The sequence below is a fragment of the Drosophila pseudoobscura genome, chromosome 4, assembly GCF_009870125.1.
Source record: "Drosophila pseudoobscura strain MV-25-SWS-2005 chromosome 4, UCI_Dpse_MV25, whole genome shotgun sequence".
Taxonomy (NCBI): Eukaryota; Metazoa; Arthropoda; class Insecta; order Diptera; family Drosophilidae; genus Drosophila; species Drosophila pseudoobscura.
The window spans coordinates 13,747,850-13,761,974 of NC_046681.1; the positions used below are offsets into that span (position 1 = coordinate 13,747,850).

The 14,125-nt window shown below is 46.0% G+C and overlaps 4 protein-coding genes across 5 annotated transcripts; 3 read left to right on the forward strand and 1 right to left on the reverse strand.

The window, feature by feature from the left end:
- Positions 1-310: 310 nt before the first annotated feature.
- LOC4818005 (uncharacterized) lies at positions 311-2,143 on the forward strand. Its single transcript, XM_001357217.4, has one exon. The coding sequence runs from the start codon at positions 471-473 to the stop codon at positions 2,061-2,063; it is 1,593 nt and encodes a 530-aa protein (XP_001357253.3). The 5' UTR covers positions 311-470; the 3' UTR covers positions 2,064-2,143.
- A 7,374-nt stretch (positions 2,144-9,517) lies between these two features.
- On the forward strand, positions 9,518-9,919 carry LOC6903371 (uncharacterized). Its single transcript, XM_002132217.3, has one exon. It carries the CDS (start codon positions 9,518-9,520, stop codon positions 9,917-9,919), a length of 402 nt encoding a protein of 133 aa, XP_002132253.2.
- Positions 9,920-10,423: 504 nt separating this feature from the next.
- On the forward strand, positions 10,424-10,825 carry LOC4817912 (uncharacterized). Its single transcript, XM_001357216.2, has one exon. It carries the CDS (start codon positions 10,424-10,426, stop codon positions 10,823-10,825), a length of 402 nt encoding a protein of 133 aa, XP_001357252.1.
- A 1,110-nt stretch (positions 10,826-11,935) lies between these two features.
- Positions 11,936-12,735, reverse strand: LOC6903370 (trypsin inhibitor). Of its 2 annotated transcripts, XM_015179827.2 has the most exons (3): positions 12,505-12,734; positions 12,265-12,446; positions 11,936-12,190 (listed from the first exon to the last, which is right to left on the reverse strand). In XM_015179827.2, exons 1-2 carry the CDS (start codon positions 12,575-12,577, stop codon positions 12,265-12,267), a joined length of 255 nt encoding a protein of 84 aa, XP_015035313.1. In that variant the 5' UTR covers positions 12,578-12,734; the 3' UTR covers positions 11,936-12,190. The 2 variants fall into 2 exon arrangements, with proteins under 2 accessions (XP_015035313.1, XP_002132252.1); XM_002132216.3 differs by lacking the exon at positions 11,936-12,190 and having other exon boundaries at positions 12,229-12,446; positions 12,505-12,735.
- Between the last annotated feature and the right edge of the window lie 1,390 nt (positions 12,736-14,125).

Genomic DNA, 14,125 nt, shown 5'->3' on the forward strand with positions numbered 1-14,125 from the left:
TTACGGTTGGGTAGGGAACTGCAGTCAGGTCATCAAAATAAAATAACAACAGAACTCGATGACTTTTCAACTTTTCCATTTGTCAGTTTTCCCAGCTTGTTTTCCTCCGGTTTGCATAAGGAACAAAGTTTAAATTTATTGTCTGATTTCGGGAGGGGGGACGTTCTATAAGCCGAAGGGGGCAATCGGAATCGCCTCCGAAGGCCATCGAAAGTTTCCCGAAAACGCCTTCAGGCAAACGGCTTTGTTTGCACTTGTCTAAGCCTCTGAGAAACACGGAAAACAAAAGCTAATGGAATTAAACTTCATTCTCAGATAGTTTTCGACATCGATATAAAAAAATTCGAAAAAATTACCAAATTATTAAAATACTAAAAAATCCTCAAGGTACAAAATTCTCAGTGTTTTATGTTTTGTTCAAAGAATTGCCAGCCGGGAATAAAGCAGATCCATCGCCAGAGCCAGTAACTATGCCCCAGGGCAGGCCGACCGTCCTGCAGCAGCTGCAGCAGTTGAAAAACGAGGAGCTCCTCCAGTTGTGTCGTGAATATGGGTTAGTGGTGGCCCAGGTGTCGTTCATCAACCGGCGGCACGTGGAGCGGCGGCTGACGGTGGCGGTGATCGGGGATCGGGCCAGGGCCCGGGTACGGGAGCAGATCGCCAGGGAACGCGAGGAGCAGTACTCGCAGAATCCCTCCGGACGCTCCTCGGCATACAGGGAAATGCAGGCTTGGCGCCCGTCTTCTCCGCGTTGGATACGCTCTTCCACCTTTACATCTCCCTCGGTTCGCCTTCTGAGGCCCTCCGCCGTACCGGTCAGCCCGCGTCGCTCCGGAGCCACGCCACTGTTTCGTCGCAGGTTTCAGCGGCAGCCAGGACCTTCAATTTTGGATAGAGCTTTGTCCTCCGTCCAAGAGGCAAACTTATTCGGCTACCAGGTGCCCTCTCTGCTGTGGCGGTATGCCAGTAGGGGACTCGGATACAGGCCTCTACGCCCCGCACGTTTTCGCGGCGGCCAGGGAGAGGAAACGGTCGATCTGAGCCAGGAGCAGGGGCAGGAGCAGGAGAATCAATATCAATTAGAGGTTGAGAGCCGGTACTCGGAGGAGTCCCAAGATCAGTATGAGGCTCAATATCAAGAGGATGATCAGAGACTGTATGAAGAACGATATGAAGATGACGATCAAATGCAGTCTCGAAATCAGTATGAGGAGGATCAGAACGAAGAGCAATATCATGAATATGGGAATCAGAATGAATTCGAGGATGAGATGCCGTACACCGGGGAGCCATCGAGTTACGGAGCCACCGGCTATTACAGCCACGATAATCACGAAACTGTCTCCATGGCCGAGCAGTCGGAGGATCAGCGACTGCTGGAATTGCAGCTGCATAGCACCTACGGCGAGGACCGGCCCCAAGTATCCTTAAACTCCCCGCTTCCTTACAATTTTCAAGAGCTGGCTCAACTGAATCTAATCGATCACCAGGATCGCATCGATCACCAGGATCCTATGCTACCAACTGCGCTCCGAATTAACCAACAACCCGATGCCGAAAGCGATCCGGGGGAATATCTATCCTGCATAAGCTCGACATCTTCCTTTCACGATGCCATCGACCAGCCGGTGGGCATAGTCCGAGCCTTGCCCATGAAGAAGCGCTTCGACTGGTTCGGATGGATGAAGACCATCATGGCACCGCGGCCCAAGGGCCAGAACGAGCGCATCGACAAACGCGACCAGACTCGGGAATATAACCTGGACAGCGAGCGCGAGCTCGTCACCATCGACTATCTGAAGGAGGTCGATTCGAAGGCGGAGCTGGAGCTGGAGACACCACTGCTGGAGCTAATGAGTCGCCACGAGCTGAGGCAAAGCAGCGAAGAGGACGAAGACTCTATCGGCAGCCCTACCGATCTCCAACCCGGCTTCTTCCGTCAGATCTTCGAGCTGCTGTTTTGCGATCCGCAAGGCAGTCTGGACATAAAGAAGGTCAGTCGCAGCCTCTTCTGCTGTGGCGCGTCGCTCTTTCTTTATGTTTCCTTCAGACTGATGCACTAAATGTGATTTTTGGGTCAGGGAATATTTAAATGGTCCGTCCTCTGGTTAGATGAGATTAAAGCTGGTTCGGAGTTCTTCAATCCTTGGCTTTTTATTGGGGGCATATGTTTTATTTTTGTGAATACTCTCCGCTTCCATCACTCAATAAATTAAACTACTTAATCATTCGGTCAAAATGCTTAATGCAGTCGTCTGCATATCTCTGTTGACTTTATTTTATAAGCAGATTGAGGCCCAAGGCCATGCATTACTCATACGCCACGTGTTGACGTCGTCTGCCAGCCAAATTTGGCTTTTCGAGTCGGAACGGAAATGAAACTATAATTATATTTCAGCCAGAGCCTGTCGGCAGACCCTGCCAGAGCCTGCCAGAGCCTCAGTCTTCAGTCAGGCCAACTCTCGAGTGCCTTCGTGGCATCCAAATGGGATTGAATAAAAATGAGCCCTTAAAGACCTCGTTGTCGTTGACTTTCCGCTGTGGCTGTGGGTCCTCGAGGTGGGGAAATCTCATTGCTGTTGCACTGATGCGCAAACTTAATGACTTTCGGCAAATTGCCCAGCTCGGAGCCGGTCCTGCCCCATGCACTCGACTCGCTGCAGCTTCCGCTTGGCTCTCGGACCTGGACTCGGGCGCCCATTTGCCGTCAAGGTGTAGCCATAAATCTTCTTAAATGTCGTAGAATCAACACAGCACGCCACTTGTATATGGCCCGATCTCAGCGCCAACCCAACAGCTATAACTAATTTACGCAGGTAACAGCAGGGGCTCCCCCTGCTGCTCCTCCTCCACAGCTGAGAAGTCCTTCCGGGCACGTGATGAGGCTAAGCCGAAGGATGCACTTAGAGAAATGTCCTCACAGGAGAAGCAAAGTAAAGCGCCCTTAAGCTGGCTCTAAGGAAAGCTTCTGTTGGTAATTGATTCTCCATCAACTTATCCATAATTCAGTTACAAAGAACTGCCAAATTAATTGGGGATTGGGGCTTAAGTGAAAGTAAAACACCGACTCAACCATTGATTAAAGAAAAGCTCTTGCTGGATCGCCATTTCTCATAAATTCCGCCATATTTTCAGAGTCCCCCAGCCAAAAAAGGAAAGCAAACAGAATCTAATCAAATGCAATTGGCGTGTCGAAAATTCAGAGAGAGAGGGGAGACATAAATAAAACTTTGGCCATAAAACCGCACAGAGACAGAGAGACATAAAAGGCGCATAACAAATTTAAATGGCATAAACAATTGGCAACAAAGTAAACTCGCTTTGGCGAGTACCCCTACCTCCCTGCCTCCCTCGTCCATAGCTCTCTTTCCACTACAAATCGCACGGTTTTTGACTCTGGCCGAGATGCCAGACAATAAACATGTACAAAATCTGCAGCCATAAAATGGAACATCTAAAAGTCGATTAGAGATCGGTGCGCCCCGCACAAATTGAGACATCGGTGGGTGGCCACATAAAGCAAAACTTTCAGTTTGTTTTCAGTTTTATGCCAATTCAATTTACCGGCAAATCGGCCTTACTGCAGCAGGACCTGTCCCGGCCTCAGAGGCGGAACCACAACCATCAAGGAGGACCCCTCCCACCCAACCAATGCCAAGGACGGCAGTCGAAATAAACATAAAAAAGAACCATTTAATTTATATTCTCCCAACATTAAATGGCATTTTAATTTCTATGGAAGTCGTAAAAAGTCCCGAAATGTATTCCTCCTCCTCCCACAGCGACTCCCTGTCCCCGCAATCTTTCTCTCTTTTCATATTCATGTCTATAAATTTATTTAGCACTTTTTTCCATTTCTCAATTGCGTGCAAAAGATTTTTACATTTAATTCAATTTGGCATCTATTGGAAGGAGGGGGGCTGGCTGCAGGGCTACTTCGGAGGGTTCTTCGGAAGTCCAGTTACCGACGTGGGCGTGGTCGGTCCTGTCTGTTTCGTAGTCCTTGCGTGAAATACGGTCCATGCTACTTAGTGACCTCCATCTCCATCTCCATCGGCATCCCATCTCCCAAAGTTTCCATTTTCTACGGCACCGAAACTCTCCCAGTTCTCCCCCGTCTGCGGCACTGAAATCCGGTGGAAGCCCAAGCTAAATTACCGTTACAAATTTGCGCTACTTTGATGGTCTCCTGCCCGTACTGAGCTCCTGGCTCCTCCCGACCACCCGGCAATGTCATACAAAATTTATTCGCCTTACGTGACTTAGCCGCAAATCTTCGCTTAGTCGAGAGGTTCAAACAGTTCTGTTTCCTGTCCCCCGCCCGGCTGTTCCTGCTGGACAGATCTACTAGTTAGGGGACCCTCCTCGTGCTGATGCTGCTAATGGGTTTTCCCGAAGAAACTAAGGGCCAGCTCATGGTTCGTTGGGCAAGGTTTTACTAGGGGGAACACACTCTTAGGTTCGATTTCTCCTTTTAGATACAAAATGATGGTATACAAAAGGTTCCTTTGGAGGTTCAAGTTTATAGTATAGTTTTATAATACTTTGAAGGGCTTTTCTGTGAATTTATGAGCTTTCCAGTAGCACTATAGCATTAATTATGCTTTGCTTCTATTCCTTAGCTGAAATTTAAGTAGTTTCCAAATCCAAAAATTCAATGTGCGTCCAAATTTTCTATTCAAAGCCGAAGCCTCTCTTGTATGTTTTCATGGATGGAGTTTTCAACAACAAACTTTTCCCACTCTGAATGAAACAAGCTGCTCCCCGTTTCCCAGACAATTTTTGTGAGAATTGTTTGAGGGCAATTTAGCCAAAATAAAACTTTTACCAACACATCTTTGGCCTAATGAAGGCAGCTTCGAAAAAAATAAAAACAAAAGACCAACAAAAAGAAGAGAAAAAGAGATGACACGTCGGACAAAGAGCGAGTGAGATGCAGTTGATTTTGGGTTAAGGGTGGGGGTGTGGGTGGGGGTATGTGGAAAATGCAATTTTGTAATTGACTCGCATTCAGTCGTGCGGAAGATGTTTAGAGCTCTGGAATATGCGGCTGCCAAAATGCGACAAACGGATGCAATTTTGTGAAATATGCACGGAATAGTACGAGGGCTGTTAGCGATGCCAGGGAATTCACGAGTCAGCCCCCTGAATCATCATCATCCAACCCAACTCCACTACACCCCACTGTACTCAGCGCATCTCAGCCCCAGAGTCGCAGACTCCCAGACACCCAGACAGAGATTGAAATGTCAACCCATTTACGAGCTACGAGCGGGGAGGGGGGAACTGGAGTCGTGTCCATGTCCATGTTCCATGAATGCTCCTGCTCCGGCTTCCTGTCTCTGTTCCCTGTCTATGTGCATGAGTGGAACATGTTTGTCAGATAGTTTTCGATACGATTTTTTATACCCGCTGCTTGTGGATTAAGGGGTAGATGCTGTTCATGAAGATGTTTGTAACAACTCAAGACAAGCCAGAAAGTTGCCTTAAAAATACATATATAAAATGCTTATTATTATATCCAGAATCCCATAGAAAAAACGGGTATTTTCAAGTCTAAAGCAGGGAGTGCTTCCTCCTTTGGCCCCTTACTGCAGTTGTGCCACAGAATGTTGCCAAAATGTCGCACGAGTGTCGCCCGCATGTCTGAGCTGACTGTCGCGCCCGAATGCCGCTGACAGATGTTCCTTCAACCTTTGAACGGGCGGACAGGCGGACAGGAAACGTGAATAGTGAAGGAGTGGCCGTGTGGCCGTGGGGCCGTGGAACCGTGTGTCCGTCCGGTTCGTGTGCCCGTGCGATGAAGGTAGACAAACTGTTTGCCTTAACCGAGTACCTAATAGTTTTTATGTGCGGTTTTCGGTTGAGTTTTTACCTTTGCCCTGCCATAAACGGACAATTTGTGTAATGCATTTTGGCAGCTGCTCTCCGCCGCTGTCCAGACTCCGGAGAACTGTGAAACCAGAGGCGACAGCGTTATGGGTCCATGTCCGGGAAGGAAGTCGTTCAGATATATGCAGTTGCCATTTTTTTATGCTACCCGTTTTTTTTTTTTCGGGAAGAGATGGGAAAAGTTTGCACATAACATGTTTACATATCGACATTTGCCTGTTACACGGCTAGTACACAGTGCACTGTACAGTGCGTTTCATAGATGTATAGTCTGTTGAGTCATCAATATATTGGAAATGTGTTCAATAAAAGCAGATTTTTGGTGCAATTCACACTAAAAAAAGAGTTAAAGGATTTATTTTTGTGATCGATTTTCATTGGTGATTTATCGACAAAGTATTGTACCGAAACACCACCGATTAATATCTTTTTTTTTGCAAAAAAGTTGCCCAACAATTATCAGAATTTTTTCGACATGTCCCTGCTTTATTTTTTTAGAGCGCACTGTATTTTGGCCATTTTGTGGCTTTGATTTCAGCTTTTGCCAGTTTGAAATTGCATTTTAGAAGAAATATCATAACAGGTATTACAGGATATTCATATTCATTTGAATAAATACAAACATTGCCGAGTAGATCAGAGCAGATGGAATTTGATTCGCAAAGAATGTGGTCTGAGGGATGGTTATTCAATTTTAATATTTTTAATGGATTCCGTCAACCATAATTTTGGGAGGCTTTAAAACGGGTAAAATCGCCCTTTAAATGTTGTACTTTTTGGCAAAGTTTGGAAAAATACAAACTGCATTTAATCAACAGCAAAAGTTGGCCCAAAGTCCAATCATCAAGTGAGCCAAATTACTTGCTCAATCTGCTTACAATTAATGCCTCTTCTCTGCTCTACCCACCCACCGATTCAGCTGAACAAATGCTCACTTAACCAACTTGAACTCAAACAAAACAAATAACATTTCGCCCAGAGTTTTCCTAATTAATAAGAAGAAAAAAACGATACGAGACGAAACGAAAGGAAAGTAAGGCAAAGGAAGGAAACGCAGGGCAGGACTGGGCTTCAACCCGTCTACTCAACAAATGTTTTTCTTTTCTTCTTTTTTGTTGCTGCAAATGTCAACAATTAATTTGCAGGCAAAAATATGCGCAGTCGTTCTCGCAGTGCAAATAAACGGGAGGCCCACGAAAATGGGCAGAAAAGGTGCACGATGTCCACTCCACCGATGATGCTTTTCCCGCCTTCAGTAGGCGTCTCTGCTTCCCATCGGTGGCATGCCTAACGTGCCACAGCAGCTAAAAGCAAAGGCAAAAGCAGAAGCACAGAGATGAGGTGCTCAGGCAATTAATGTGGAAATTCGGAGAGCCAGTAGAAGATGAGATGTGGCATACAGCAGGTGGCAGGCTCCAGAGTGCAGACTCCCATCCGGTGGGTGCCCATAATGAAGTCGATTGGAAGTTGGAATAATTTGAGTTTATGTTTGAGTTTCCGTCGAAAGGGGGGCAAGGGGGAAGTAGTGTGTTTTTAGGAAATTAACAAATGTGAATATAAAATTCAATTACCATTCAAATGATGGCGCACGTGTGGCGTATGCTTGATATTTTATTTGCTTTTCTTTGGCCCATCCCCCCCCTCAGCCCCAAGTAGATGGTTAATTATTCAATTGTTTAGATTGTTGCCTATTCACATTTTGGGGTTCAGAACAAAGGTGAACCATGAATATTTCATTTAGGGTCTTACCGGTGTCTTTTTCTTTAAAATTTGATCAAGTGGCTGGGCACTTGAGCCTAAATAATAGAGACGCCCCATCATGTGGCCATCATGTCCGGTGTTGTCTGGGCCATTTCAGCAGGAGGCTCAAAGCTGGAGCCAGGAGTCAGGAGTCAGGAGCCAGTTTCCCTTTCATTTGCATGTCCTTCCTGTGGATACAAGACCGTCGTTTCTCGCTTCTGTCAGATGTGTTTGATTGATTTGTTGGGCAATTTGCTGGCGCCTGTTCGAGGCTCGGGGTTCGAGGAGTTTCTCTTCGAATCCTGTTGAATCTGGAATCGTTTTGCTGCCACATTCATGCATGATTTATGTCTGAACATATCATAAAGTTGCCCTTCCCCATGGACTTATTGAGAGTGGGATAGCAGATTTGATTGAACTTAAGGGACGCCACTGGTCGAATCAATCACCGACTTAATGGCTTATTGTGAATAATATATTCTCCCATTGCCATTGAACTTGTCCCGTGGCCGATCAATCAAGTGTCAGTCTGCGCGCTAATTAGATGAATATGTTGCTCAACAATTGGCCCAACAATCCTCACAATCCCAGCAATTGTTGGCTTACCAAACTAATACGGCTGGTGTGTGGGCCTGAGGCGGAGTGCTCTCTGGGAGGTGGACAATAGATACATCTATTGTTATGCTCAACATTGCTCCCTCATTAAAGTTCTCATAATCACCCGCTGATGATGACACCCATTATGCCGCTTTTCGCTTGCCTTTCCTTTGCTCGTTTCAAGCTTTATCCTCGCTTCCGCTTTTGACCCGGCTAATTGGCCAGCATTTGCCAGAGAATTAAATGTTTGCCATTTCCCATTTTCCAGATTGCAGCTGTAGCAGCAGCAGCATCAGCAGGGAAATGCAAGCGGGTGGAGATGGGGGGATGGGGATGGGGATAGGGATATTTTTTCACTCTGTTGGTGTTGTTGTGCTTTCCGGACGAATGCCTGCGCTGTCAATAAAGCAAATTGACAACTGATTAACCGACAGTCAGAGTCTGACTCTGAGTCCGAGCACAAAGTCCTTGGGGAATGTCGGGGACGAAGCAATTACAGCGATAGATATTTGATTATTAACAGTTGAACGATTGCCAGTCGATTGGGGAGGCAGAGCACTTGACTCTGTCAATCGAACCGGTTCCCGAGTGTAAGGCAAGGACTTTTGCAATTGATGGTGCATAATTATCCCCCAGATGGGCCCCATGTGCCACACTCCGTGTCGTATGCGCAATGTTAATTGATTCTGGCCAAGGCTAAGGCTGAGGAGTCTCGGCCTCTGCAACTTATGGCTGACAATCGAATGAACAAAGCCAAAGCTAATTGAAGCCAGGCGACACATTTCTTTGACCCTTATTGAACTTTTCTGCCCCTGATTTCCCTTGTTTTTCTTTTGCGAATGCAAACAAAGGCCAGAGAAAGAAGCAGCACTGATTGATTGGGTTTGTGTTACATCAGAAGGCAGCAGACGGCAAGGAAGCATTCTATTCAGTTAATGGATCAATGGCTTTTTGTTTAGTTTGTCGTCGACATGCTCGTGTACACTCACTCACCTACCTTTCCCCTTTCCAGTGACCAATCACTCCTACCGATTGGCAGAAGGCAAAGTCTTGTCTTTTAATTACAGCACGGGATTTAATTGAGAAGAAAATAAAGCAACGTATTGAAGATAGCAAGATTCTACGTATTTAGTTTGCTTTCCTGTATAAGTCAGCTTCCCCCTTATAGAATATCATTCTACTTCTGAAACTCGTAGAGCTAACATCGATTCACATTCGATCCACAAACAAAACTTAGATATACATATATTTTCCATCGAATTGAATTGCTTTCAGCGCAACAATCAACATGGATATTCCCCAAGTGGATATGTTGGCTGTTTCGAAGAACAGTCGCGTTCAGCGTAAGTTGATTCTGGGTTATGTGATTCCTGGCCTCAATGGCGTGGACTATGCCGATGTCAGCCGAATCGATGGGTTCTATCTGGATTGCCAGAAGTATCGCGACTACTATCGCGATCCGTACGGCAAAATGCCCAAGCCGGAGAGGTTCCGCCAGTATCAGGGCAAGTGCGGCGTCAGGCTGGATAATTCTCAGGGGGATATGTTGCTGCCCCCTCGATCGAGTGTCGAGCGCCTGCCCATTGTCTATCCTGTTGACTACGGCCACCCAATGGACTCGAGCAAGAGCTACAGGACATTATTGACGGGCATCTACAATCCCATCACGCACTCCGGATTCAAGCGATAGATGTCTCGAATCGCGCCTGGAACTACTAGTTATGATTAAGGGTTACAATTTTAGACAACGGATTAAATGTTAAAATTAAAGAAAAATAAAAAAAAGTTCAAGTCTACATTTAATTATATTTGTATTAATGTTGTTTTAATGTTAAGCTATGAAGACTTTTGAGATAGTTTATCTGTAGAGCGATAGTGTATTGTGAAGATCTTAGAAGCAATAAATGCTTCGAGGGCCAAATAAAGAAGTTTTCGATGCTTAGATCCAGCATCAGCTTGGCTGGGTGCTTTATTTTATTTGTTTTTGCTGTACGTTGAGTACAACGCTTTTCGGCATGAAGGAGGCCCTTACTTCACCCTTCATATACTCCCCTCAGATCTCATTCAAACAGACAAACCCCTAGGGTACACATCGTTTGCACACATTGAAAATTCTGATCCGCATAACAAACAAAAATATAAATAAATAAATATACCTTAAACCACTCAATTTTAACAAAAAAAAACAATCAAAATGATTATCCCTGAAGTTGATATGTTGGCTGTATCGAAGAACAGTCGTGTTCAGCGTGCTGCCTCGGCGGGCTATGTTCTACCTGGTCTCAAACTGGTGGATTATGGAGGTTTGGACCGAGTCGATCGATACTATAATGATTGCCAGGACTATCGGGATTACTATCGCGATCCGTATAACAAAATACACAAGCCGGAGAGGTTCCGTCACTACCAGGGCAAATGCGGCATCAGGTTGGACAAATCTTTGAATGATTTGATGCTGCCACCTGTGTGGCGCGTGGAGCGCAAGCCCATTGTCTATCCGATTGAGTATGGCATCCAAATGGACATGGACAAGAGCTACAGAACCCTGCTGACGGGTACTCATAGTGCCACTACACACACGGCCTTCAAGCGTTAGATGCTCGAATGAACTCTTGGACTGCTACTTGGATGAGAACTTTGAACTACTACTAGGATGAGAACCGAACCGAATACGAGACTGGACAATGGAATTAATAAGCATTTAGGCGGAATAATTAAATAATTCTAGTCTAACTCTGGTGTTTGTTGTGTCTTAGAGGGGATGGTATAGTCTGAGGGGTGTCGTTGTCTTGATTTACTTTCCTTGGGTTCCACTTCCCCCCCTCGCTTTGTGGCATTTTCTACTCCTACAGACATCCTTTATGTGGCATCTGTTTAGTAAAAGATTCTCAACTAAAAATCGCTCCTGTTTGTCTCCTGTCTGGCGCTGTCTCTGCCTCTGTGCCTGTCGTCCCATGCCTGTCAGGGGGTGCGCTTTTCACCCGCTTGCCGGCGTGCAAATTGCTAATGAATTTAATTCCCTCCACGACAGAGACACACGCACACGACACACACGCGACACACCCAGAGAGAGAGATGGGAAAAATGCGCCAGAAACGGTGACAGGGTTGCCAGCACATCTGATCTAGGCGACAAGTGAACTTTGTCTCTTGTCGGGAAATCTAACGGACAACGTGCACACAGCACACAATAACAATAACAGCTTGTTATTCGCGTACTCTTCCGCCGAGAGGGTATAACGTTGCCCAAGGGAGGTTTGTAACCCCGGAGGGGGATGGCCTCCAAGGAGATCTTCTTTAAGGGTATCTGCAGCTTCTGTTTCCCTTTTCTTTCGTGTTGATTCCAATGCAGCACAGCAGTGCTGTGTACAGAAGAGTTTTAATTTGTGTTGGGACCTGCATATTAAGTAAGCTGCCAGCCAGCCAGCCAGCCACAGAGGCATTGCTAGCGCTCCTATTCATGGTCATGTTCATGTTCCTCCTTTTGCTGATTGAGGGGGCGGGGCATGCCATTCGATCCGCATCGATATGGTCACACTCGAGTCCACAGGGAGGTGCCCCTGATTAAGTATGCGCCGTGTGTGTGTATGAAAACTGCACAAAATGCAAATTGGCGCAAGTGTCAGAGATTATAGTCGATACTATCGCACCTCCTGCACGCATCGCGGACTCCGAATTTTGTATTTTGGCAGCATGGTAGCACATACATATATAATTTTGTTTTGCGAACAACTCAATTTTCATCAGCATAAATCAAAGCGCGGACACTGCAGTTTATTTGCATGACAGTCGCAGAAAAAAATATCCACATAAATTGCCTTGGCGAAAATCTATTCAAACTTTGCAGACAAATCATATTTTCCACGGTCAAACTTTTTCTAACCTCCCCCCCACCGCCCTTTTACTCCATTCAACTTTGTTGTTAAATTGCAAATCTCAGATGGAAACTTTTTTTCGCAGAGCTGTAGGAATGTTTCGGGGGATTACAGACATCAGACAACAGACATCAACGGGCCATAAATATTGGTATTTATACTTAGAATTCGTGATGTTTCAGGCAGTTTAAAACACAGTGCATTCCGGACTCGAAAAAGTTGTTGGTTGCTTGACAGCCGCCGAAGATGAAGGACTCGCACTGCCGGTTGACCCTGTCGAAGCGCCACATCTCGAATTCCCCCTTGCACGGCCCAGTCTCGGTCGGTGTGTCATCGCACTTCTCTATTAGAACACCAATATTCTTCATCCAAATTATTAAATTGCTTTTGGACCATCTTACTTGCATTGTAGGCCCAGGCGCCAGCCAGAAGGGAGAGCACCAGGAAAAGAGACAGCCAGCCGGATGATTTCATGATTGTGGTTGCAGTTCCTGTTTTTGTGATCCTCCTAGCCTATTTACTCTGTTGGATACGGCTGTGCTGTAACGAAGCCCCAGGTTTAACGCAGGTTTTACGCAATGATTTTATTTGTTTGAGGTTTAGTTCAAAGATGGGGCACAGAGGGTTCGTTCTGCTTTCCTTGTAGTGTTGGGTAAACATTGTTCAATTTAGTGTTGGGTAAACATCCTTCAATTTACCGAACTAAGTCGTTCTTTTAGTTCGTTCCTGTTTGTTCATCTTAATAATTATTTTTTGTTCCTTTTTTTTATTTTATCCTTCGCTTATGCATTATTGATCACAAAAACAGAAACTGCCACAAAAATCCTGAAATCATCCGGCTTGCTGTCTCTCTTAATTCTATGATAGTCTAACTGTCGCTTCGCGAAAATAATCCATTGACCGTTGCCCAAACATCTACTATCACACTATACATATACCCGAGCCCAGGCATAAGGATTCGGATAGTGGAACATGGAAGTCCCAAAGAAGGGTGACCCCCATGTTTTGCTTTTGAACAGCAATTTACCGGCTAATCAGAGAGCAGAGCTCCATTCTGTAAGCTTAAGTTCTGCAAACCATGACGATGTATCTGCCCCACTTGCCACACGATAAATCTGTGGGGAACATGCATAAATAGAGGTGGAGCTGCAACAGCAGCAGCGGGGCTAATCAAACCAATTAAAACCATAACTCAGCTGCAGGCCACCTACCTTACCTGTGCAGCACAATGTGGCAGGACACGGAAGGTTCACTCGCGCATGACGAAACCTTAAATACACTACCCACGTTCATCGAAAGCTGAAAGAGCCTTAGGGCGAACACATCTATATCCCTCAATATGGGATCATTCTGTGATTTTGTGGTGTTTTTTATGAGGGTTTTAGCATTGGGTTTAATCTTTGCACTGTTTTTGCTCTTCAATTTCAATTCAAAAGGCCATCAATTAGGGGAGGTGTGAGGTGGGGGAGAGAGAGAGTGGGTTGGACAGTGCGACATCGGCAAATCCACAGGCATTTAACCACAAACACTCGGCACACGACCACATACGAGTGTAGGAGAGTGTCTGCTTTGGTCTGGTCACGCCACAACCACCCCCTCATTGAGCCCTGGCCACAGAACCCCCAACAGCATAAACCCATTCACCCAGCCACCCCTGCCACCCACTCTGGCTAGAGTTATATTGATTCGCCATTATGTTTTCCACATTTTGGCATCCGAAACTGATTTTTAATGCCCCCAGAAATTCATTTTGGTGGCCTGGCCCCAGAGCCAGCGCTGCGTATACGCAATTTGTGTGCCCTTTTCGCCACTGGGCACCGCGCGACTCCATTTGCACTGTTCTGTGCTGTTCTGTGCTGTTCCGTTCGGTTGGGGGTCAGGGTCGACGCTGGGAAGGGGTGCTAGATTAGGCCTTTGGGTTGAGGGAGGGGGGGTTCGAGGGCATTTAGAGTTCATGAGCTGCACAACATTTTGGTCACGCTGTGGGTTTATTCACAGCACTAGCTGCTGCTGCAAATATGT